Below are 23,184 nucleotides of genomic sequence, written 5' to 3' on the forward strand. Positions count from 1 at the left end.
CAGACCAAGTTAACAGGTGAAACAGAAGCCAGAAGGAAAAGAGTGCTTGGACGGAGGGGTGACAGAGGGCTGGCTGTGCAAGGCGGGTCATCACAGTCAGGACGTCTTCTGAGGCAGCGTCTCTACTTACATTTCCTCCCCCTGCCGAATGTTTGATGTTATCCCTGGAACCACATCGGGACTGAATATCGCTAAAATCGGTCTTCTTGTTTAAAATCCTAACCTAAAAGGAATTGGAGGTAACTTACTATGCTGTACACGTGTTCTTTCAGTCTGCAGGTGAGGGGACCCTGGATGGCTTTGGCTGCTACTGCTGGTGTGGGCAATTAGGGTTAAATGTTGGCCAAATGGGCACAGCCAACTGTGGAAAGAAGCCTCAATACTACAATAAACCTTATTGCTGTTTCCCCCTCCTCCCAAGCTGGTTAAATGAAATATAATCAGTGGTTGTTACATTCTGGGCATTCTCTCTGTTAGTCCTAAGGATCTGAGTTTGTCTCCAGTTTATACAGCCATTAACCTTCCTTACTGAGAAAGACTGTAGTGGATCCTCTTGGGAGTTTGCCAGCACTTTTTTTTTTAAATTGGCCACGTGGGGAACCACGTGGAGGGGAACCACGTGGAGAGAGCTGGGACAGAATACAGTGCCCCCTCGACAACAGTAACAGTTCACCCAGCCCAGAGAGCACCAAGTCAGGAGTTGGACTCTTGTCTCCTGCTTTGCACTCCGAAAGAGACCTCAGATTGTCTACAACTGTGACCTGTGACAGCTATTGCCATTTTACGGATGGGAAAACTGAGCCAAGGGGCAAGTGAGGGCTCACTTACTCCTCTCAACAAAAGAAGCTGTGACAGGGAGGAGGACAAGGTGTACCCCTGGGTCCTGGGAGCTTTTTGCCTTTGTCACAGTTTCCTGGTCACTGGGAGAATGACAGCCAGTGAGATTTGCTCATCCTGACAAGACGCTCCTCTGAGACTACTGGTGCTGCTCCCTATAACTAGCAGCTGCATACCTGGGGGGCAAAGGGATCCCTGTATTTGTTCCTATGTGTCTTAACCCACGTCAAAGAGCCAGCAACAGAGCTAGGACTAGAATTGGAACACCTAGCCTTGACTTCAGCCCCCTAGACCACAGCTGCCCCATCCACATGCCCTCCCCCCACACCACAGCAGCATCTCCAGGTGGCAAAAGGAGGAGCTTATTGGGGCACGAATGATTTTTGCTTTGGTAACTGTGCTTCTGTTTTTCTAATAAACTGTGCAGGGAAAAACTGCAGGCGACCCTGCCTGGGAGGAGGACTTCGCCTCCATCCCACCAGAGGTACACATCTGCCCCAACCAGCCCTGTGCTCCTCTCTGTGAGCCTTGAGCCTAGGAAGTGGGGAGATGAATGATGCTAGCACTCAGCTCCACAAAGGGGACATGCACGAACATTTCTGGAGAGTGGTCCTTGCTCCAGACTGTGCTTGGAGCCCTCAGGGCTCCTTTGAAAAAGTGTAGCAAATGCATCTTCTGAACCGCTGCGCTATCCCTGCTTGGTCATTTTGTTTCCAGCCACAACCACATAGCCTCTGATCACACAAGCTGCCTGCTCCCTGGTACGCCTGAAACAAAGCACCAAGAGTAAGATGAGGACCAGCACTCTTGTCACATGCAGACCTTCCATATTATAGTGAATTACAGCCTCAAATAGACAGATTAGATGAGATAGAGAGGATTCACCACAGACGGTCTCTGTGGTGCAGTGGAACAGAAAAGCTAGAGTCTAAGAAGTCAGGGCAAAGATGGATAATTTACTCCTGGTAAAACACAGATGATGTTGGTGGATGGATGATGGGTTGGAGGGACTACTAGAAGAACAGGCAAGAACCACACCTGAGGCCAAGGGAAAGCCTCTGACATCTCTGACTCAGGTGTGGAATCCCAGAATTTTATTATACCTAGTGCTGCTTTTAGAACAGCAAATAACAGCTGTCACCAACGAGGCAAGGAAGTTTCCATCAGCACCTGGCTAGGACAACGCCACCTCTCCTTCCAAATGACACTGAGGAGCCTCATCCACACCTGTCCCCCCAAGAGGCAGCAAAGGCAATGAGTTCTGATTGGGATTGCACACTGGGACCTCTTAGAAGCTGATGCGGAAGGCAGCTGGCCACGTGCAGAGCAGTGTTACGTATGGAGCCTGTTCCACTAATGCTCCCAGAGCTGCAGCTGTGTTTCCAGGAAAGATCAAGGTGCTGATTTAACATATAAAGCTGACCTGATCTGGGATCAGGTTCTGCAAGGAAGCCCTTTTCTATTTGTGTAGCTGGTTGGTATATGACACACAAATCATGTCCATTTGGGGAACATGGAGAAAAGCATGAGTCTGATGATGCTCCTTCCTGACTCAGGCTAGTGCAGCCCATAGGCACACAAACTCACTCAGCCCATGGTTCTCATAGGCAACCACCAAATGTCTGAGTTTGATCTGTACAGCCAAAGGATGGCTAGGGTCCCATGTTAGCGTCTCAGTGCTGGAGTGGTGCCATATTCTTTGTTATGTTTTGCTCTTTGAGCCAGATCCTCAGCTGGGCTAAACCAGTGTTGCTCCACTGACTTCAATGTCAATATAAATAAAACAACTGAGCAGCTCCAGTGAGGGATTTCTGCTTAAAAATTGAATTCATGATGTGGCCCAATGCAATTCCTGGGGGTCACAACCCAAGGTCTTTAATCAAATATGGCTTGGTTTTTATTCAACTGTGCCTCAATAAAAGAAGGACCTCAGGATTTGTCTTTATAGTACTGATATACTTTGGATTTACAGTGTCTTTCCATGAAAGCTTTATATTTGTAAGGCTTGCTGACAGGCATTTCAAGATCACACTTCAACCTAGCATTCATCACAGTCAAGACTATAATGTAGCTGAAAGGCAGAACAGGAAAAGCTATGGTGACTGTCTGCTATTTAGCCAATGGAGAGACTGATAGAGACAGATTTGCTTTTACCTTCTAGCTCAGAGGTCAGCAATAATAAAACTTTAGTTAGTTTCAGAGAGGTAGCCATATTAGGCTGTAACTTTAAAAACAACACTTCATTAAAAGTGGGTATTACCCACAAAAGTTAATGACCTGATCAATTTGCCAGTCTACACTACACTACAGAGTTTCGTCAAAACACATGGAATGTCCACATTCCCAAGGCGTTCTGTCAACAGTAAATTGACAGAACGTGGCCCTTCTGTTGACAGCCTCCTGCTGCTCCCCCCTGAGGAAGAACACCTCTGTCAACCCAGTCTGTCGACACAAAGCTGGTCTAGACATTCTGGGTGACTCTCTGCAGACAGACAGGACTTCCGGGACACTGGGCAGCACTGTCTGCTGTGCTTCCAGTTGTCCATTCTGTTGAGAGAGCAGCCGGGCAGTCCAGCCACGCTCTGTTGACGGAGCATATCTCTCTCTCTATCCACTTGGCATTCTGGCCACGATCTATCAACAGAAGTTTGGCTGGGAGATATCTTCTCACAGAAACTTGTTGAGAGATCACTCTAGTGTAGACATGACCTAAGGACTGCTTGTTGTTCTTTAGTTAATTATAGAATTGGCTACAAGTACAGGTTAAACCTTTCTAGTCCAGCACTCTCTTGTCCAGCAACATCTGTAACCTGACATGATTTTAGTTAGCTGGATGACCACTTATCATGGGTGTGGGCAAGATTCCAGTGGTCCCATAAAGTTTGTTTACAGCCACCAGTCCCGGCTCTCAGTGGTCTGTGCTGTTATTTATTTGCAGTTTACCCCTAAATGTCTTCTAAGAGCCCACTAAGCAGTGGAAGTGTTGGTAATGCTGCTAGACAATACTGACCTCCCATCATTTGGCAAATTCTCTTATTCAGCCCCAGTCAGGTCCCAAGGGTGTCGGACTAGAGAGGTTCAACCTGTATTGTTTTTGATGAGAGACCTAGAGTTCACTTGTCCTGGCACTTGACTGGCTCTTAAGGACTGGAAGTAACCTGAAATATTGAGACGATTTTTGGTGTAAGGGACAATATGTCAAACAGATAGGCTTGCCTGGGTGGCACAACAGACCAGAGTACTCAATGACACTGCCTGTGATTCCATATTAAGGCTTTTAAGCTCCATAGTGCTTGAGAAGTTCACACTTGTTACATGGGTGATATAATCTAAGTATTGAATTCACAATCCTTGTGGGGTTCATGACCTGTTTCTTGACAATCTTGACAACCTGGGGAGCTGCTCTAGATAGTCTGATACCTGGCCAAAGTTATTATCTATGGGGCTTTAGTACTGCAGCTAAGGAGAAGCTGTTCACCATGAACAGCTTGTTGCATAGACTTTTTTTTTTTTTTTTTTTACATCTACACAGGTATTATGTTAATTCAAAACATAAGGACACTGAAATCCTACTGGGCAGATTGAAAAAAAAGATCTGTGTCAATGGGTGCCATAGTCAGAGGACTGATGCTAGCAAGTAACCCTGTAGCTTCAGAACTTCCTGCAATAAACGGTCACATTTAGCTTCATGAAAGCATGTCTTTGGTTAGTGAAATGATTTCTATATTTTCCCCTCCTTTCCAACAGATCAAACTAAATAGACGTTTACTGAAACATGAAAGCCACCTGTCATAAGAGTTTTGTATTGCTGTGCTTTATTTCGAAACACTACTTAAAAAAAACCTGCTGTAATATGTAAGACAGGTGCCACCTCAGTTGGAGAAATGTGTGCCAGGCATCTGGATCTGGCTCCCCTCGAACTTAAAGTCAGATATAGCCCTCTTAGCATTTTCTGACCATGCATCCACCTCAGTACAGAATCAGCAGCACCTCTTAGCAATGACCGGCAGGACGTGTTAGCTCTGGAAATGTCAGTTCAGGGATGGACTGAGCATTGTTGTGTGTGTATGCAGGGGGGCTTACGAATTCCATATTAAAAATAAAGTTAAGCCAAGGTGATATAGTTGATAAAATTGGCAAAAGTGTCTCCTTGAGCCTGACATGCTCTCATGAGTTAGACCGCATCTAGGTATCCCACTGCCTACGGGCCTTGCCAGCAGAGATGTCAAGAAACATTCGCTGGAACTACTGTCTCACTGGGTACAAGTCACCCTGGTGCATAGGGATAGTACAAGGTCTACACACCACTTATTTATACACATATTTTAGAATGTGTGTGTCTGTGAGTCCATCCATCTGTAAGTCTGTTGGTTAAAATAACTCTTCCTAAACCACAGGAGATAGGACCACCCAATTTGGCCTGCAGATTCTGCTTACCGTAACTTAAACCAAAGCCAGGCTTTGGTTGTGCCAGGGAACTGGGAAGTGCCTGTAAGCCAATGGTTTTCCAGAATATGGACAGGGAGGGGCATGGAGAGGAGGGACGACATACTTTAGACTTAACACTGGGGGCAGCAAGCGCAGGGTACAGATATACAGCAGAGTGAACACTGAGGGCAGCCATGGCAGGAAAACAGTGGCCAGCTGGGCACGAGGGTCTTCACCTTGGTGGATACCACACAAGATAAGTGCTTGCCTGCCCCATCTCATCCCAGCCCTTGGCTTCAGTGCTGGATGGGTGTGGGGAGGAGTTCTGATGGCCATAGCGCTCCCAGGACCCCGCTGTTGACATATAGCAGAGCCCCTGCCTCCCTGCAGACACCAAGGCCAGGAAACTTGTCCTGCCGCTCACCACCAGACAACAGGCTGAGGCCAGAAACTGCAGCCCAGGAAACAGGACTGGGCCTCTGTGAGGAGATACCAGGACAAGGTAGGGCAGCCTTGTTCCTCCCCGGACCACCACCACCACCACAAGCCCCCCGAGACCTCCCAGCTCCCTGCCCCATAACCCCCAGCCCCTACCCTGATTTCTAAAGCCTCCATCCCCTGCCCTGAGTCCTCCAAACCCTGACCTGACTCCTCAGCCCTAAGCACACCCCCAAACCACCAACCTGCAGCCCTTAGCCCCTTGCCCTGTGCCCCCTTCTCCTTCCCTACTTCCCGCACGCACCATCCCCTACCCTGAGCTCTCTAAATCAGGCATGTCCAACCCACGGCCCTGGATAGCTAGTAATGTAGCCCCACAAGATCGTAAACTTTTAACATTATTATGTGATTTACATACATTAACTATATTATATAGTTTATATGCGGCCCAAGACAATTCCTCTTCACTCAATGCGGCCCAGGCAAGCCAAAAGGTTGGATACCCATGCTCTAAATGCTGCCCTGACTCATCCACCCCCAGCATCCTCCCCAGCTAGTCTCCTGGCCTGAGACACCCATTCCCAGCTCTCACCCCAGCCCCCTCAGCAACCTACCCTGTGTCCTTCAACCTTCCCAGCCCCTGTAGTTATTCCTCCACACTCACACCCTGGCCAGAACCGCCCTGTCACTTACCCTGAGCCCCACTCACACACTGAATCCTCCTCAGGACGGTTGAACAGCTGTCCTGAGTCCCCCCAGCACTGAACGCCCTGCGCTCACTCCACCACCCCCCATGCCCTGCTCTGGCCTCCTGCCCCATGCCCAGTCCCCTGTCCTGACCCCTGCAGCCCCCACTCCATGTCCTGAGTCCCCTCCAGGACCCAAGCAATGCCAGGTACATCTGCTCGTGTCCTAGGCTGAGGATGGAGGTGGGATTTGGGGCGTGTGTATGCCTTCTTCTGGCTCTCTGCACCAGACTGAATGCCTCTGTCTCTCCTAAACCAGGGTGCTGTATTTGTCACACACTTCAGCTGTTTCACACAGAAGATTAAAACTTCCATCTGCAGCTCTCTTTCTTAGCCTGCTCCTGTTCTCGCTGAGATCAAAGGGCATCAAGTGCTGAAATAGAAACAGGATCACATCCCACATCACTGACGCCAAAAATCCCCCAAGTATGAGATTCTGAAGCATGGAAAATGGACAAGAACGCAACACAAAACCCATCCGTAAATACAAATATACAATATAAATATTGTAACAGCCTTGCCGAAGGACTCTAAGCATGTCTGCACAGGAAAGTTGTTTCAAAATAACAGCGGTTGGCTTACTTTGAAACAGGAAAACCTCATTCCACAAGGAATAACACCTATTTCGAAATAGTGGAGATGTAGACAGGAAACTGAGCCTATTTCAAAATAACCCCTAGTGTGTCCAATGGCTGCCTTTTGAAATAGGCTCTGTGTGTCGATGCTCTCTTTTGAAAGAGCTAAGCACTATTTCAAAATGTATTTTGTGTATAGCAGCGTTATTCTGAAATAAGCTATTCCTCTAAAATCTCTTCCAGAATAGCTTCTTTCACAAGGAGGCTGCTATGCAGACATACCTCGAGGGAGTTACCTTTCAGGTAAAGAGCGACAAACAAATCAAGGAAAAAAAAATTCCTGAGATGCAAGCAGCAGCAAGGACTGACTAAGAGAAAGCAGGGAATTAAATTCATCTACAGAATCTCCTTCTAAAGCTTTTTGATTTTGTACATCATCATCGGAGCATTTAAAATCCTCCAATTTAAAAGCCTCGACTTCGGCAGCCTCCTCACTGCTATTCTCTCTGTAGATGGCTTCTCCCCAAGAGCTAATTCTATGACACAGCCATATGGTTACCTGAGATCTGGCGTGATGCTGACATAAGCTGCTGGCCAAACTAGATGTGAACAAGAGAACAGCATCATTCACCTGCTGTGCACACTTCCTTCAGCACAGACTTGGTAACAGACTTTTTCATAACCTTTATCCCACAGGACTGGAACTGCTGGATTCCTCTTATCCCTCTGACACCAAATTACCACGACAGGCAGGAGTGCAAGGAAGAGTGACTTTAATAAGGAAGTCGCATTCAACACTCTCCTTTATCACTGGAGAGCTTCACGCAAGGGAATGCCTATGGTAGTTTTATAACAACTTCTCTGTATATTTTGAGACCTTCACTTTCTAAGATAAAAATCTCAGCCCACTTCATGGACATGGAGGGCCTAAATGGCTGTTGTAGTCATAAGGAGATGGGCACTGACAGGGTTATCTCTATAAGGGAGCAAAAGGTGGTGTGCAGAGGGGGGCGCTTATTTTAAAGTTGTAGGAGAAGAAAGGACAGGAGACAATTGGGGGACAGTGGCAGGGAGGACCAGTGAATCTGCACATCTCACCAGTTAGTTCTGCTTCTACACCCGGATACGCTCCTGTTGCAGGGTCTGAATCTGGATTTCAAAAATTCCAATGTGCAAGGGAGTTCTACCTTAACTGTCTCATGCCCATCTCTGCTAGTGAGAGAGAGTTATGTTCAGAGTGGGCATATGTCCATAGAAGGACAGCGTGGAAGACAGACTTGAGCTCAATGTTGCTCTACAGCCAAAGGCAGCATCCGTGTTCTGCTGGTGAAAAACAGAACCGCATTTCATTCTTGATATTTAATTCTCTTCAGATGCCATTCACAGCAGAGACAAGACTGCTGAGAATCCTACTCCCTAACATTCAATTACTTTCCAACCACTGAGCAGACTGTTCATAACTAACTTCCCTGCTCTAGCATATCATCCTGATCCTCACTGAAACAAAGAAGAAAAAGCAAGATGGAAAATAAATTACAGGCTGTGAATACCTTTTTCACCAAACCCATCATTTATCGTCTCCCAAAATTCCATATCTTGTAATTATGGCTGTGCATGGTCTTTCATAAACTTCCCCACAAGGACTAAAGTGAAGGCATTTAAAAACATTCCAGCTTGGCTTCATGTCATTAACATATTCTTCAGTGAAGAGAGAAAGTTTTCATATTTTCTGTGCCACTGTTCATAAATTCAAGTTCATAAAAAGTTGTTATGAGGAGGGAGAAAAATGATTCTCCTTAACCTTTCAGGGTAGGAGGCAATGTGCTTAAATTGCAGCAAGAGAGGTTTAGGTTGGACATTAGGAGAAAATTCCAAATGGTCAGGGTGGTTAAACAATGAGATAAGTTGCCTAGGGAGTCTGTGGATCCTCTATCATGGGAGCTGTTTAAGAGCAGATTAGTTAATCAACTGTCAGGAATGATTTAGATGGTGCTTGGTCCTGCCATGAGGGCAGGGGACAGGACTGGATGACCTCTCGAGGTCCCTTCCCGTTCTAGAATTCTATGTTTTTTCCCCGAGGATGTTCACATCCTAGCCCTTCCTCTTAATGTATTTTGTAAGGATTTTTGGCCCTACTATTCTGACCTCCTGACATATTTCCTGCTCAGGTGTTTTATAATTCAGACTTGGGTTCCTCTGAGGTCAACGAGACTTCTCACATAAATTTACACCCAGGCCCCTTTACCTTGCAGAACTGGGGGCTAGGAAAATGCTCTGAGAGCAATCACACACATAGACACCCCACAGAGCTCATCAAAATACGAGGTCTCGTTCTCTGCTTGCTTACATCAATTTATTCACTAGCGCAAGTGAACTTCCTTCAGTGGAGTCATTCCTGATGCACACTGGTGTTAAGTGGTATCAGAATCAGGCTCATATGGGGAAAAATGTTTGGGAGAGTGGTCAGACGGAACCTAACGAGCACCAAGAAACAGTCTCAATACATACGCTATAATTGACCATTGATTGTACAGCTTTCAGGGCTTTTCACAGAGGCTGTGGAAGGGGATTTGGTTCTCATGTATGGGAAAAGACCTGAGGAGAATTACAGTAGGGTCTCAACGTTCATGATCCTCAGGTTTGCAAATTCAAGTATTCAGGAGTGGCCGCTTCCCAGGGGCAGGGAGCGCCGGCAGCCGCGGCATCCCTGGAGACCTGGGGAGGAGCACTGGCAGCTGTGGCTTCCCTGGGGCTCCGAGCCTCCCATATTCACAAAATTCAGCATTTGCAAGGGTTCTCAACATGGAACCCTCGCGAATGTTCAGACCCTACGGTACTATGACTAGCATCTTTCAGGCACACACTCTGAACTTGGGGCCAGACCATGCTCTCACCTCAGTGAGCCTCATGGCATGATTTGTGTAAAACCGGTGGATGAATTCACCCCCAGCAGAGGGACAACACAAAGCCTTTGCATAAGTTAAATCCCACTATGAAGCCCCCCAAGAAAGGGTACGTAACTTGCACATACACCTAATGGTGGCCCTCCTAATTGGGTGAACTTCACCCATTCTGAATCAGGTTGCCTGCAACTGATTTTCCATGTTAAAAAAAAAAATCTCTTGACGAAGTCAGTGGCCAATCCTGTAGTCTTTACTTGGGCAAAATCCCCACTGACTTCAACTAAATGGGATAAGCGCTCTCTCCAAATTATACCCAATACCACTGGGAATAAGAATGGCCTTATTCAACCAATACATTCAAACCCCTGTTTCGTTAGTTGAAGTACCCCTCTGAACGGTGACATATGAAGAGTCACCAGACTCACAGTTGTGGGGAAGAGGTGTGAATGCGATTATTGTATTGAACACATAGGCACACGCACACACACAAGTAGAACATTATTCAGGTTGCAAAGCCAATCTTTCAAAAATTAGGAAACGGCATAATTACAGCTCTGCAGCCTTACGTCTATCTCCTGGTGTTTATGCATTATGTTGCAGACTTCAATTACATGGTCATATACTACTTTTTCCAGATGGCCTGATACAGTCTGTGCAGGAAGGACCTACGCAGGAGATGGTACGTTATCAGTGTTCTCTGTGCGTAGCTTCATAGGTTTTTAAAGAAACAAAATGAAAAAAAAAAAAAAGCCCGAGAAATTCCACCATGTGGCACCATAATCACCCACATGAGCCATCAGAAGGTTGGAACCTTCAGATCCACCACTCAAATGTATCCACATGATTTAACACAGTAACTGATAGCAGTAGTAGGTTGTCACCCTTTATCCAGACAGACACTAGAGAGGGATTTCACAGACGTTATCAGATAGAGGAATGGTGACATTCAGGAATCTCGGATTCCATTCCCGGCTCTGGAAGGGAGCAGTCTCTCACAGGCACATATTCCTCTGAACACTCCATAACATTTGACCCCTTCTGCCTTCCAAACTTCCCCTCTCCCTATCTTATCTCTTCCCCATTTTTGGCTGCTTGTCCCAATCCCATTTTCCTGGCGTATGCAGGCCCAGTTTCTACTCCTCAGGCTTCTCATCACTGTCTCAGTCTCCTTCCCCAGAAGTCCTAGTCTACCTTGGCCAATTCCTTTTCCAGTTCCAATCTCCTTGTATTACTGCCTGCCATTTCCAGCTTCTCCCATCTCTTGGCTCCTGATCCAATCCATCTGTTCCCACTGAGTTCCATTTGCGTCTCTTCCCCTCACTGCCTGGGCACATTCTCCAGCTGCTCTGTCTCCTCGTCTCCATCTACCTTCCCAAGATCTACTCTTCCTGTGTTTCTCTCTCCATCTCTATCCCCAATCTGCCCCAGTCCTCCCCACACGCCCTTGTTATATCAGCCTCCTTTCCCCTTCAGCTCCTTCCTTCCGCCCCACTGGTTCTAAGTCTCAATCTCTTTACCCAGCTAATTGCAGTGCGCCTCACAGCTCACTGTCTGAGGCCTGGTCTACACTAGGAAGGTAAGCTGATTGTAGAAATGCAATTCAAGCTATGGCAATTGTGTCACTAGAGTCGAGTTATCTGCAATCAACTTACCTGGCCATCCTCACTGAAGAAGGTCAGTGGGAGAGTTTTTCCTGTCGACCTTCCTTACTCTTCATGGGAATGAGGAGTACAGGGTTGACTACTGACCCCAGATCATTTGATTTCACACATCCCCACTAGGCATGCGAATTCAAACTTCAGAAGATTGACCCAGAGGGGGACAATCTTTTGCATTGTCTAGATGTACCCCTAGTCTCTTTGCTTACTACTCCCAGTCACCCTAGGCACACAGGGGACAGCCTCTTTGCTCATCACCCCGCCACCTCATTCTTTGTCCATGTTTCTTTCCCCACCACCAGCCTTCAGTCTCCCCTTACCCAATGTATCAGGTACCCATTTGCATCTGGATAGACTGAAGGCAGCCTTTGTGCGTGAGATCAAGCAAGAATCTGACCTCAGACCCTCAGGCCTGTAGTAAGTCACCATACCTCATACAGGCTTATACTCAGGTCAAATTTGAGCCGATTTGCATGGGGATGGTAAAAGACACGTCTCAGACACCTAGGCTAGTCCCTCCTCAAAGGCGTGAGGCTGCTAAAGTTGTTAAAAAGAATTTTTATTTACTGTTGGAAAACCAATGTGTTATTTTGCTAGCCTCAACCCTGGCAACAGCTGAACTGTTTTAGCTGAAAGTTAAAAAAGAAAAAAAACAGCTCAAGACAGACACTTGGCAGGGAAAATTCCAGCCTCAACAATTACAGTTTGGCAAAGTTACAAGCAACGGAAAAGAGCCTCATAATGGGATGTGTCAGGCAGCCTTAATAACAAGCAGTGCTACCAGCCCTGCCTATGATCATGTTTAAGCATAATGATTACTGGTTTACATCTTTGAAGGGTTCAGTTTATTGCTCCATGTAAAGCTTCATTATAGCTAAAAGGAAATCATTGGCTTTTATCTAGTTAGTCCTAGGGTCACATCACTGAATTGGCTATTCTCTTAACAGCCAAAAATAGTCCATGTCAGCAGGGAAAGGAATAACTAATGGGAGTATAAATTCGTTAAGTTCTAATTCTGTTATGCACCAGAGAAAATGAAATGTTTAAATTGTGACATTAAGTGACGATCACACACCCATGAAATCCCTAAAAGCATGGAATAAATCCAAAATCACATGCAATAAAGTTAATATATGGTTTTCTCATGTGTATCATATGGAAAAGCTTTTCCTCCAGATTTAACAAGTGGAGGGAAAATCATAAAACATTCCTTAATACTGGGAACAAAAATCTGTATATAATATAATGTATGTTGTTTGCACCATGGGATAGTTTTACAGAAGTTCCTGAAATCTCTTACTTGGCTTTGCATTTGCAGACTTCTAGTTAACAAAGGATATAATGATGCTCTATAAAGAAAAAAAAGCTCTTGGATTCAGCTATCATCTCCCAATTTCAACCTGGAATGAATCTCTCCAGCTATTTTGTAAATCCACAAAAACAGACCCAACCCAGCGGCTAGAATGGTTATTTTTATTGTTTATAAAGTACCTTGCAGTAGCACCGAGAGGCCTTATATCCATTATGCAAGGTTCTGAACAAAACTCACAGCAAAATGATAGTCTCTGCACCCAAAAGCTTGCAATCGAAATATAGGTAAAGGGACAACAGGTGGATTTAACAAACAGACTGGGGAGCACAAAGTCAATGAGACAGCATAACTCTGCGTATCTGATAGGTATAAACTAAATTGAAAAGAATTCTTAAAAAATGTTCCCATCCACATCTAAAAAAGGAGAAGATCTGAATTAAACTAACCCCCCCCCCCAAACCAAACCAAACCAAACCAAACCCCCAACAATTCAGCAAATTTTGTTTCTGGTACTAGACTTCAAAACGTAGATTCAAAGTTTGCCTAATTATATGAGACTACAAACTTTATCAATACTCCTTTCCTCATACAAAGAGTGCCATGGACTTCAAGATCATAGGTATCTTCATTTGGATGGATTTAGGCACATAGACTAAGCTAAACATGTTTAAGGGGAGTGGTAGTTAATCTTTAGGTCTTGTGTTACTGAGGGCATCAGGTAACAGGAGCATAGATACTGCCTGTGTGTGTGTGTGTGTGTGTGTGTGTGTGTGTGTGTGTGTGTACACACACACCCCCCCCCCGCATGGTAAGAAACCTCAGAGCCCAGGTTTACTGACTTGGGCTCCTGGTGTTCATGCTAGACAGCTAAGAATAGCAGTGCAAATGTTCTCGCGAGGGCTGGAGCCTGGGCTCTGTAACCTGGCTATCAGAGAAGGTCTCAGAGCCAGGCCCGCTGACAGAGGGAAGTGGGTACAGGGGACAGTTGACCCCAGGCCTGGCATTTCAAAGGGGCACAGAAATGAAGCTACTGCTTCTGAAATACTGCAGAGCACTGTGCTGCCACTCCATGTGCAGATCTGAAGAAGCACTGGGGGGCAGGGCCAATTGTCCTAAGCCCCGCCCCTTCAGCCCTTCACCCCACCCTGCCAGGGAAGGGAGAACCAGGCCCCGCTCCCACCTTGCCCCTGGGCTGTGGCAAATGTCAGTCCCACTGCTCAGAGCCCAAGCCCTGTTTGTGCTGTTAACATCCACGCTGCTATTTTTAGCCTCTTAGCTCAAGGCCTGTGAGCTCAAGTCAGGGGGCTGGTCTCTGAGACTCGCCATACTGGTTTCTTTATTCCAGCTGAGACACACCCATGACACTGCCTTTCAGCTCTGCAATTTTCAAATGCGAACAATGCCTTTCCACTTCAGCAACATGAATCTACTTCCCCTCCACTGACCCAGAGTACAGAAGGGTAGTTAACATACAACTATACAAATCTGATCCAGATTGAGCCTGCGCATTGCTGTTTGGCGAAGCATGTTCTGTGAATCACCGTTCTCCTCTCAGATTGACATGAGGCAAGTTATCCAGAGCAAGGCTGAACATGCATTCTCATCTCATCCTGCTGCCCGAGCTACTCTTTTAAGTGAATACACATCAAAGTGGTTATTGTGTGTGTGTGCTCGTTAAAGAGAGCAGCTGCTTTCCTTGAATTACTGGTATAATACAATAATAAACATAAACGTAGTATGCGTTGAGCACTTCTCATTTTCAAACACATATATCGACTCATTTGTACTCACTACCAAGGGTGCCGACAGTTGTCACAGGCCCTTGGACAAGGCGGGAGAGGGGCCTGGTTCTGTGCCCCAAAAGGGATGGGGCCATGGATGGAAGGGGCGGGGCCTAGGGCAGTCAGCCCTGAGCACTGCCCAGACTGCAGAGCTGCCCCCTCACCCAGCCCCATGCAATGGTGGAGCAGCTCTGCCACGGCATTTCAAAGGAGCCTGGCGCTCCAGCCACCACTGCTGCCAGAGTAGCAGCGCCAGCAGCCAGAGCTCTGGGCCGCTTTGAAATGCCAAGCCCCAAGGCAACTGTCCCCTCTTCCCTCCTGCATCATGGGCCTGCTCAGTACTCCTCTGGGGGATTCAAAACCTATGGGAATTAATTGACTTCAGAGGGCTGCGGATTGGACACTACGGGCCAGATTGTGAGCCCCTTCCTCACAATGGGGAGCAGCGATTCACACGAACAGGTCCAATGGAGCTAGATAATGTGAGCTAATGGTTCAAAACCTGACCCTGAGTCTCATCCACAAAGTGACTGACCTACTGGTCTTATAGCATATAAAGGTCATATTGCCAGGAAGTGGCAGACCAGGACTTCCAACTCCATGCTCCATTCTTATAAACCACAGGCCTTCCACAAAGAGAAAAGTCTCCTCTTACTTACTATACTAGTTTTCTTTTCAATACACGTAAGTTGCTTTGTGTAAAAATCAATTAAAATCATTCAGCATCTAATTCTTCAGTCATTATTCAAGCAAATGTTCCATTAAATCAAAAGGACTGTAAAATGGGGCCATCAGTCATCAGCAAAATTTCAAAAATTAAAAAAGCTAAAGAATAGACATTGTTTGAGATTTGCCTGAAATCTCTTACTTAGCTATGCATTTCGAGACTTCTGTTTAACAAAAGATACACTGATTTCTGATTTCAAATAAAAAAGCCTCTGGGATTCACGTACTGACTCCAAGTTTCAACCTGAAATGAATCCAGCTATTTTGTTAATCCACAAAAAACAGACTTTAAAGATAGTGTCACACAAACACATTTCTATCTCGCTGTAGGTTGAACCTCTCTAATCCAGAACTCTTGAGTCTGACAAACTTCATACTCTGGCATGATTTTAGTTAGCCGGACAACCACTTATCATGTGTATTCTCAAAGTCTCTAGAAAAAAGCCAAGACCCAGCCTGTCTTTTCTCCAAAAGGAAACCAAAATGTCTAGCTGGTTTTTCATACCCACCCCAGCCCTTTCTCACTTAGCCATCCCCCTGGGCTCTCGTCAGGCCTCTGTTTTTCTAACCCAAGAGACTGCTTACTCTGTCTGATTTCATTCTCTCCATCTGGGGACACAAACTGGCAGCAAGCCTGGGGTGGGCTGAGACCACTTTCTCCCTCTTAAAAGGGTTAGTCGCCAAATAACGTGGCACAGACTGAACCTCTCTAGTCTGACACCCTTGGGACCTGACTGGTGCTGAACAAGAGAATTTGTCTGACCACGCTCTGGAAGCTGATATTGTCTAGCAGCATTACCAACACTTCCACTGCTTGCAGGGCTCTTAGAAGACATTTTGGGGTAAATTAGAGCTAAATAACAGCACAGAACACTGAGAGCCAGGACTGGGGGGCAGTAGAAAAACTTTATGAGACCATGGCAAACTTGACCACACCCATAATAATTGGTTGTCTGGCTATCTAAAATCATGCCCGATTACAGATATTGCTGAACGAGAGAGTGCTGGACTAGATAGGTTCAACCTGTGCCACATTTATCCTGAAACATACCTGTAAGCAATGTGTTCTCCACAGCTTTGAGCAAACAATGAATGACTGTTTTGATCTCCAACAGAAACTCCATTTCACTTCAGGTTTTGATACACACTTTTTTCTACTTGCCACGTTGCTCGTTACCCATTGCTCTGCTATTCCTGATGTTAGTGATGCGAATAAATAGCTAGGACCAAGTTCTCATATCAGGTAGATCTGTGTAACCCTACTGAAGTCACTGAAATTTTGCTGGTTCACATCAACAAGGATCCAGCCCATGTTTTAAATTTGATTTTAGCATTTTTTAAATGATTTTTGAAATGTATTTTGGATTTATCATTGATTGTTGCCACATGATGCTTAATATGTATTCTATGCCAGCAATGTAATCAATGGTCTTTGCTACAATCAGTACGTTCACACACATCTTCTCACTTCCCAGGCTATAATTCCAGGAAGACAACATCAAAATACCAAAAACTACATTTGATATCTGTAATAGAATCCCCCATCCCACTTCGTCCCTAAGGCCATCTTAGAAAGAATACATGCAAATTAGTTTCTGCTGAAAACATCATGGCTGAGGCATGAACACCCACTGAAACCCAAAAAGATGTACCTTAAGCAAGTTGCATCTGAGCTCTGCCAAGAATGAGTTTACGTCTAGACTAGGAAAGTAAGTTGACTGCAGGTATGCAATTCTAGCTACCGCCGTTGCGCAGCTAAAATCAACGTATCTGCACTCAGCTTACCTGGCCTTCTTTACTGAAGAAGGTCAAAGGGAGAGTACTCGTGCCTTGTGAGGAGTACTGGGGACAGCTGTGACTCCTGAGAGTTTGATGTGCAAAATCGAACCCCAGAAGATCAACCTTGAGCAGGTCGATCTTCTGAGCTAGTGAAGACATAGCTTGATATAGTTCACCATACTTTTATATAAGGAAAAAACCTAGTGGCTAACATCAGAGAGCACAGAACCATCTCAGATATCAAAACTGCAGAGCACTCATTAAGTAGGTCTCAGACTGCATGATACTAGCAGAAATCTACCAAGATGCAGACTAAAATTGGGTTTTCCCCAGAAGTATATTTTTTGTCCTATACAGCCACTTTCCTTTTAAAAAAAAATTAACGGTGGACCAGAGCTGTATTTTAATCTGTTGTTTGATGAGCTCCTAAAGAGATTCAAGGCCGAAACTCTGTATTTCTTTCCTGATTTATTTAACATCCAAACACCTCATGCTTTTTCAACGATACTTGTCAAACTCTGCATTGTTGCAACACAACTGCTGTAAGCCAAGAATGGACTTTGTGTTAGGTTAACTCATGCCTCTATTGAAACAAAAGATTATGTCTCTAAATGACACTTTAGAGTTGCATAGTTCTACTCTTGATGTAATTTTCCTGTCATATTTGCTTACTTGCCCAGATATTTTTTGTCCTTCGGGTTATTACTATCAGTACTTCAACTCCAGCTCAAGTTATAAACCTAAAGCTGCTTTCTATTTATTTCATACATCATCAGTAAAAGCAGAGAGCAGACAGCAGTTCATTCCAGCCAGTGGGAAACACATTGCCAGACATGATATAGGAAGACAACAACAAAGAAAATAAATTTGTGTTCTTATCTTTCCATGGGAGGCTGACACTGTACGACTGAACAACACAAAAGAGAAAAAAAAACCACCACCACCACAAACTCTTTGTCTACACGAGGAAGGACGATCTAGAGGAAGCACAAAGGAAATACTCAATGAGTCACTCTCTTTGACCAAGCCACTTATAAGGGTCACAAAGTACAGAGGGAAAAAAATCAAAATCCTCTAATTTCAATCATATTTCCCTATTCATCCAACAAATTTCCCCTGTGATCCCCAGAAGAACTTTCAACTGCTGTATATTACTAAAAGAAAAGTAATACTTATTACTATGAGGGGGAAAAGTCTCAGCAAATGTGGGACACAGTATCTGGTAGGAAAAAAAAAGCCAAAAATGCAAAGGCGCATACAATAATTGATCAGAGACACTCATATACATAAAATACTTGAAAGCATGGTAATGCTCATGGTATTGATCCACAAACCTGATAATCCTTTATAGTAACAAACACAAAAACAACTACTCTTAGGTCCCTTCTTACAGTTTAGCAAAGGTTTTGTGCAGCATGAAATTTGTGGGAACTAAAAGTTTGTCATGGAGGCCGTACTGAGGTCTTATACAGCTTTTACCGCATGGACCACAGAACATGTGCAGGAGGACATGAAGTATTATCAGAAATAAGCAAAAGATGTGTCAAAGTAAGCCAAGAAAATACATTTGGTGATGCATTATCCTTTTTGGGCTTCTTAGTCCTCAGCCCATTTCTGCAAATGGCTGATCACTCTAAGGCAGTGTTTCTTTAAATTATGTTCTGCAGAACACTGGGGTTCTGTGAAAAACTCACAGGTGTGCCGTAAGTGTTTGGAAAAATAATTCAAAATTTTACAATAAATAACCATTTTACAAGCATAACCAGATCCAATGTTACTTCTTCATTGCTGTGATACCTGATTAATTTACTTCATTTTGGCTTTGCTGTATATGTTCCTGTTTGTCTGTTTTTCGGTCTGACAACAATTATTTTCTGAAGAAGATTTTCATAAGTGTTCTACATAAAAAATATTGTTTGGTGTTCTGTGGGCTCAAAGCCTGTGTCTACACTACAAAAGCAACTTCGAAGTTGACCATCTACACACACCCAACTTCAAAGTAGGACACTAGTCCCTTCTCAGGAACAGAGTAAGGACTTTGAAATTGGGCTTCAAAGTTAACTTTGAAGTTAGTTCCTAGTGTAGACACACCCAAAAAGTTTAAGAAACACTGCTCTAAAGCATCAGACAGGACCAGAGTCTACATACTGAAAGCTGCCTTGGGATCTAATATATCAGTAAGCATTTTTCACTACCAAATTAATGGATAAGATGTTAAGTTCCAACTTTTCTTTGAAATACATGAAAGCAGAACCTTAGTATTTTGTAGGTTTGGGTAAATATCCAAAAGCTTGATTTGGAAACCTTGTGAGAAGTGGCATTCCTGGAAGATTGCCCAGCAGGTTCTTACCAGTACAGATAATTAGTAATTTGATAGTTTCCATCTTCTGATTTGGACAAGTATTCTGACCCTGCACACGATCAGAGGCTGCAGAATTGGTCTCAGAGTCCACTGGTATGACAGACACTCAGTATGCCATTGTTATGAGGTGCTGAGCACCCTCACTTTCCATTGAAACTAATGGGAACTCAGGATGCAGAGTGCTTTGCAGGGAGCATTCAAATCTTGCACATTTCAATCAGGAGTCAACATGAAGTGTAGGTGAACATTTTATAATAAAGAAAGTGACCCCATTTTTACAACCTCAAATCAAAGTTGAATTTCGTCCATGATTTAGGCACGTCTGGGTTGGTATCAGTTTTACTGATCCAGCTTGTCTAGGCCTATATAAAATTGGTTGCCTTTCTGAAATACCGTCATTAAAAACTAATGCAACTGACTGCCAGTGCCTCTACATTACAAGATAGCAGAATGGCCTTCTAAGAGTAGAGAGCTTGCATTGTTGCAAATAATTCTAGCCTCTATGGACGTACACGCATGCCTCCAAAACAGAAAAAGAATAAGAATAATAAAGAATAAGAATAGCTGTTGCTATGGGAACAAAGAGCTATGTTGTCCAATCTGTAACCAAAGGTTATAGCTATTGGAGAGCAAAGCATGACCTAGCATCATGTGCATTGGTAAAATAAGAATACGGGAACCGTCAAGATGAAGCAGGCCTAGCCCTGTGGCAGGGGCCAATATCAGATGCTTCAGAGGAAGTTATAAGAACCCAGGCCTGCTGATGCAGGGGTGGCAATGGGGCAGTTGCCCCCAGGCCTGGCATTTCAAAGAGGCCTGGAGCTCTAGCTGCTGTGCAGTAGCAGCAACCGGAGCTCTGGGCCCTGTTGAACCACCATAGAATGCTGTGCTGCCACTTTGCCTGTGGTGGGTGGGGAGGACCAAGGCTGACTGCCCTAGCGTCCCCCACATCTACCTTTGGGTCTGTGCCTTTTGTGGCGGGGAGCTGGGCCTCTCTCCCAGCTTGTCTGCAGTGGCCGTCAGTGCACTGTCAGAAACCCCACAGTGGGCAAACGAACGAGATCCCATCTTGAGCTCTGACTTAGAAGGCACATCAGACCTCTCCACCGATCTCACTGAAACATGGGGAAAAAAAAACCTCTTTCCCAGACCCTCACAATTTAAAAAACGAGCATCTCATTGTGACAACAGATGTCTGTTGACGGGGCATCTAAAAGCAGTGACCTTCCCAGCCCCTTAACTTTCACAATGGAGGTAGAGTACATTCTTACCTGTCCCCCTTTAGGCTGGTACCTGATGTTGTCTGTCGACCCAATTTTGGACCTGACATTCTTGAGGTCCGGCAGAGGCTGGTTAATGAGTCGTAGCTGCTTAGGTGTGGCTGGAGATTTTGGAGGAGTGCGTATGATGGCGACTTTCTTCTCAGTGGGCACCAGTATAGCAGACTTGGGAGTGCCGGGAGTATGCGGGGTTCTGGGATAGCTTGGGGTCCCAGGAGTGCCCGGGGTACGTGAGGAGTAGCTAGGTGGAGTACCAGGAGTGATGGCAGTGGATCCAGGAGTAGTGGGAGTAGAAGTGCCACTCTTCCCTGTCCGACTGCGAATCGGCTCTGATCCTGTATGGATGAGACAACAGCATTAAAACCACAGGGCTAAATCTCTCTTTTCTTCATATCGTGTCCCCACACACTGACAGCTCTAATGATAATTACTCCTCAGTGAAACATCCAGTGCCTGAAGCAAAGCCCACCAGCTCTGTGAAAAGCCCTTCAATGACTTTCATGAGCTTTTGGATGAGACATTTAGTCTAATAGAGATGATGGTTTCTATCATAAATTTTTGAACAGCAGATTTCAAATACATAGCTGCTTTTAGTCATGTGCCATAACTAATAGCTTTGTATCTACAGGAGAACCCACAGAGTAGCTCCTCAGCTTGGGCAAACACTGTCCCTTGACTTAGAAGAGCTATGACCATGTATGGACTTGCCCCTAGGTGATCATTGTTCTATTAGGGCAACTAAACAAAGTGATTATTGCAAAACTACCTCAATCAGCAAAACAAAAAAGTAGTCCAGTAGCACTTTAAAGACTAACAAAACAATTTATCAGGTGATAAGCTTTCATGGGACAGACCCACTTCTTCAGATCATAGCCATACCAGAACAGAACAGGTATGGCTATGAGCTGAAGAAGTGGGTCTGTCCCACAAAAGCTCATCACCTAACAAATTATTTTGTTAGTCTTTAAAGTGCTACTGGACTGCTTTTTTGTTTTGATAGTATATAGACTAGCACGGCTATCTCTCTGTTACTACCTCAATTATTATTTAATATATACCTAAAATAGATGTCATATTCAGGTCACGTCTACTTCTGGATGCAACATTGTGGAGTGTTTATGCCAAATGCAAAATGCATGCCCAGTTCTTTCCACTGTGAAAACACTTTCTCTTAGAGAATCCTTGTCCAGGTTGAACCTCTCTAGTCTGGCACTCTCTTCTCTGGCAACAACCATAATCCAGCATGATTTTAGCTAGCTGGACGACCACTTATCATGGGAGTGGCCAAATTTACTGCAGTCCCATAAAGTCTATTTACAGCCACCAGTCCTGGCTCTCAGTGTTCTCTGCTGTTATTTAGCTGTAATTTACCCTAAATGTCTTGTAAGAGCCCAATAAGCAGTGGAAGAGCTGGTAATGTTGCTAGCATATATTGACCTCCTGTGGTCCAGCAAATTCTCTCACTCAGTACCAGTCAGGTCCCCAGTGTGCCAGGCTACAGATGTTCAACCTGTACCAACACATGCCCTGTTAAATTAGCCTTGCAGAAAGCTGTCAGAAGGCACACAAGCAGCAGCAGCCAAGGCGCGAACTGTGTTTCCCATCAATAAAAGTGCTCACTTCAAAGCTTAGTCAAGCCAGTTTGGCTGGGGAAATAAACCGGATAGGAGTCAGAGGACTACACTGTACTGCCTTCCCTGCTGCATGGATGCACCTTCTTGGCTTCCATAGCGGTCTAACGAGAATGGTAAACCTCTGGTCACTAGAGTGCTCAAAGGGACTGAACGAATACCCAGTGAACTCAATGAGAGTCATTCTATTTATTTCACAGGGGTTGGATGAGACCCAAAGCACTGGTGCTCCTGGGACTAAAGAGAAAGTCTCTTTGCTGAATATGACACATTAAATTGATTTTACTCTCGTCTTTACTCAGCTCAACTTTTCCCTCCTTGGGCTTTTCCTTTCTCAACTAACCATCAATCAAGGTTCTCTAACTGCACTGACTGTACAGAAAAGAGAGTGGGATGCTCCTGCCTGCCTGAATCCTTTATTTTTTATTCCTCAGGCCTCCGCCCCTTTAGGCAAGTGCATGGTACACAGCTGCCCCAGCCAGGAGGCTGAACAAGTTGTCCATTTGCTGCTGTGCCAGCCAGTGGTCACTGTGAACTGATCAGGGCTGCACTTTATCCCCGATACACAAGCTGCAATTTTCAAAGGATTTTCAGTGGGATTTGGGTATCAAACTCCCTTCACATAACACAAGAACTGGGGTGCCTCAGTGAAATCAACAAGCAGAAGGAATAGATAAGAAGAATAAGGTAGTAATTCTTCACACCCCACACAATTGACCAGTGGAACT

The 23,184-nt window shown here is 45.0% G+C and overlaps 1 protein-coding gene across 10 annotated transcripts in view; it reads right to left on the bottom strand.

Moving 5' to 3' along the window:
• The window catches only part of MAP2 (microtubule associated protein 2), a 278,566-nt gene that overhangs the window by 13,491 nt on the left and 241,891 nt on the right, over positions 1 to 23,184 (bottom strand). For 6 of the 10 annotated variants that reach the window (XM_075001215.1, XM_075001213.1, XM_075001206.1 and 3 more), the window contains 2 exons: positions 20,817 to 21,160; positions 131 to 223 (listed from right to left, as the gene is read on the bottom strand). In XM_075001215.1, the coding sequence (XP_074857316.1) occupies positions 131 to 223; positions 20,817 to 21,160 (437 nt within the window). The remainder of the gene's footprint in view (positions 1 to 130; positions 224 to 20,816; positions 21,161 to 23,184) is intronic. The other 4 variants (XM_075001212.1, XM_075001209.1, XM_075001216.1 and 1 more) reach the window with 1 other exon arrangement.

Source organism: Carettochelys insculpta, chromosome 8, assembly GCF_033958435.1.
Source record: "Carettochelys insculpta isolate YL-2023 chromosome 8, ASM3395843v1, whole genome shotgun sequence".
NCBI classification, from domain to species: Eukaryota; Metazoa; Chordata; order Testudines; family Carettochelyidae; genus Carettochelys; species Carettochelys insculpta.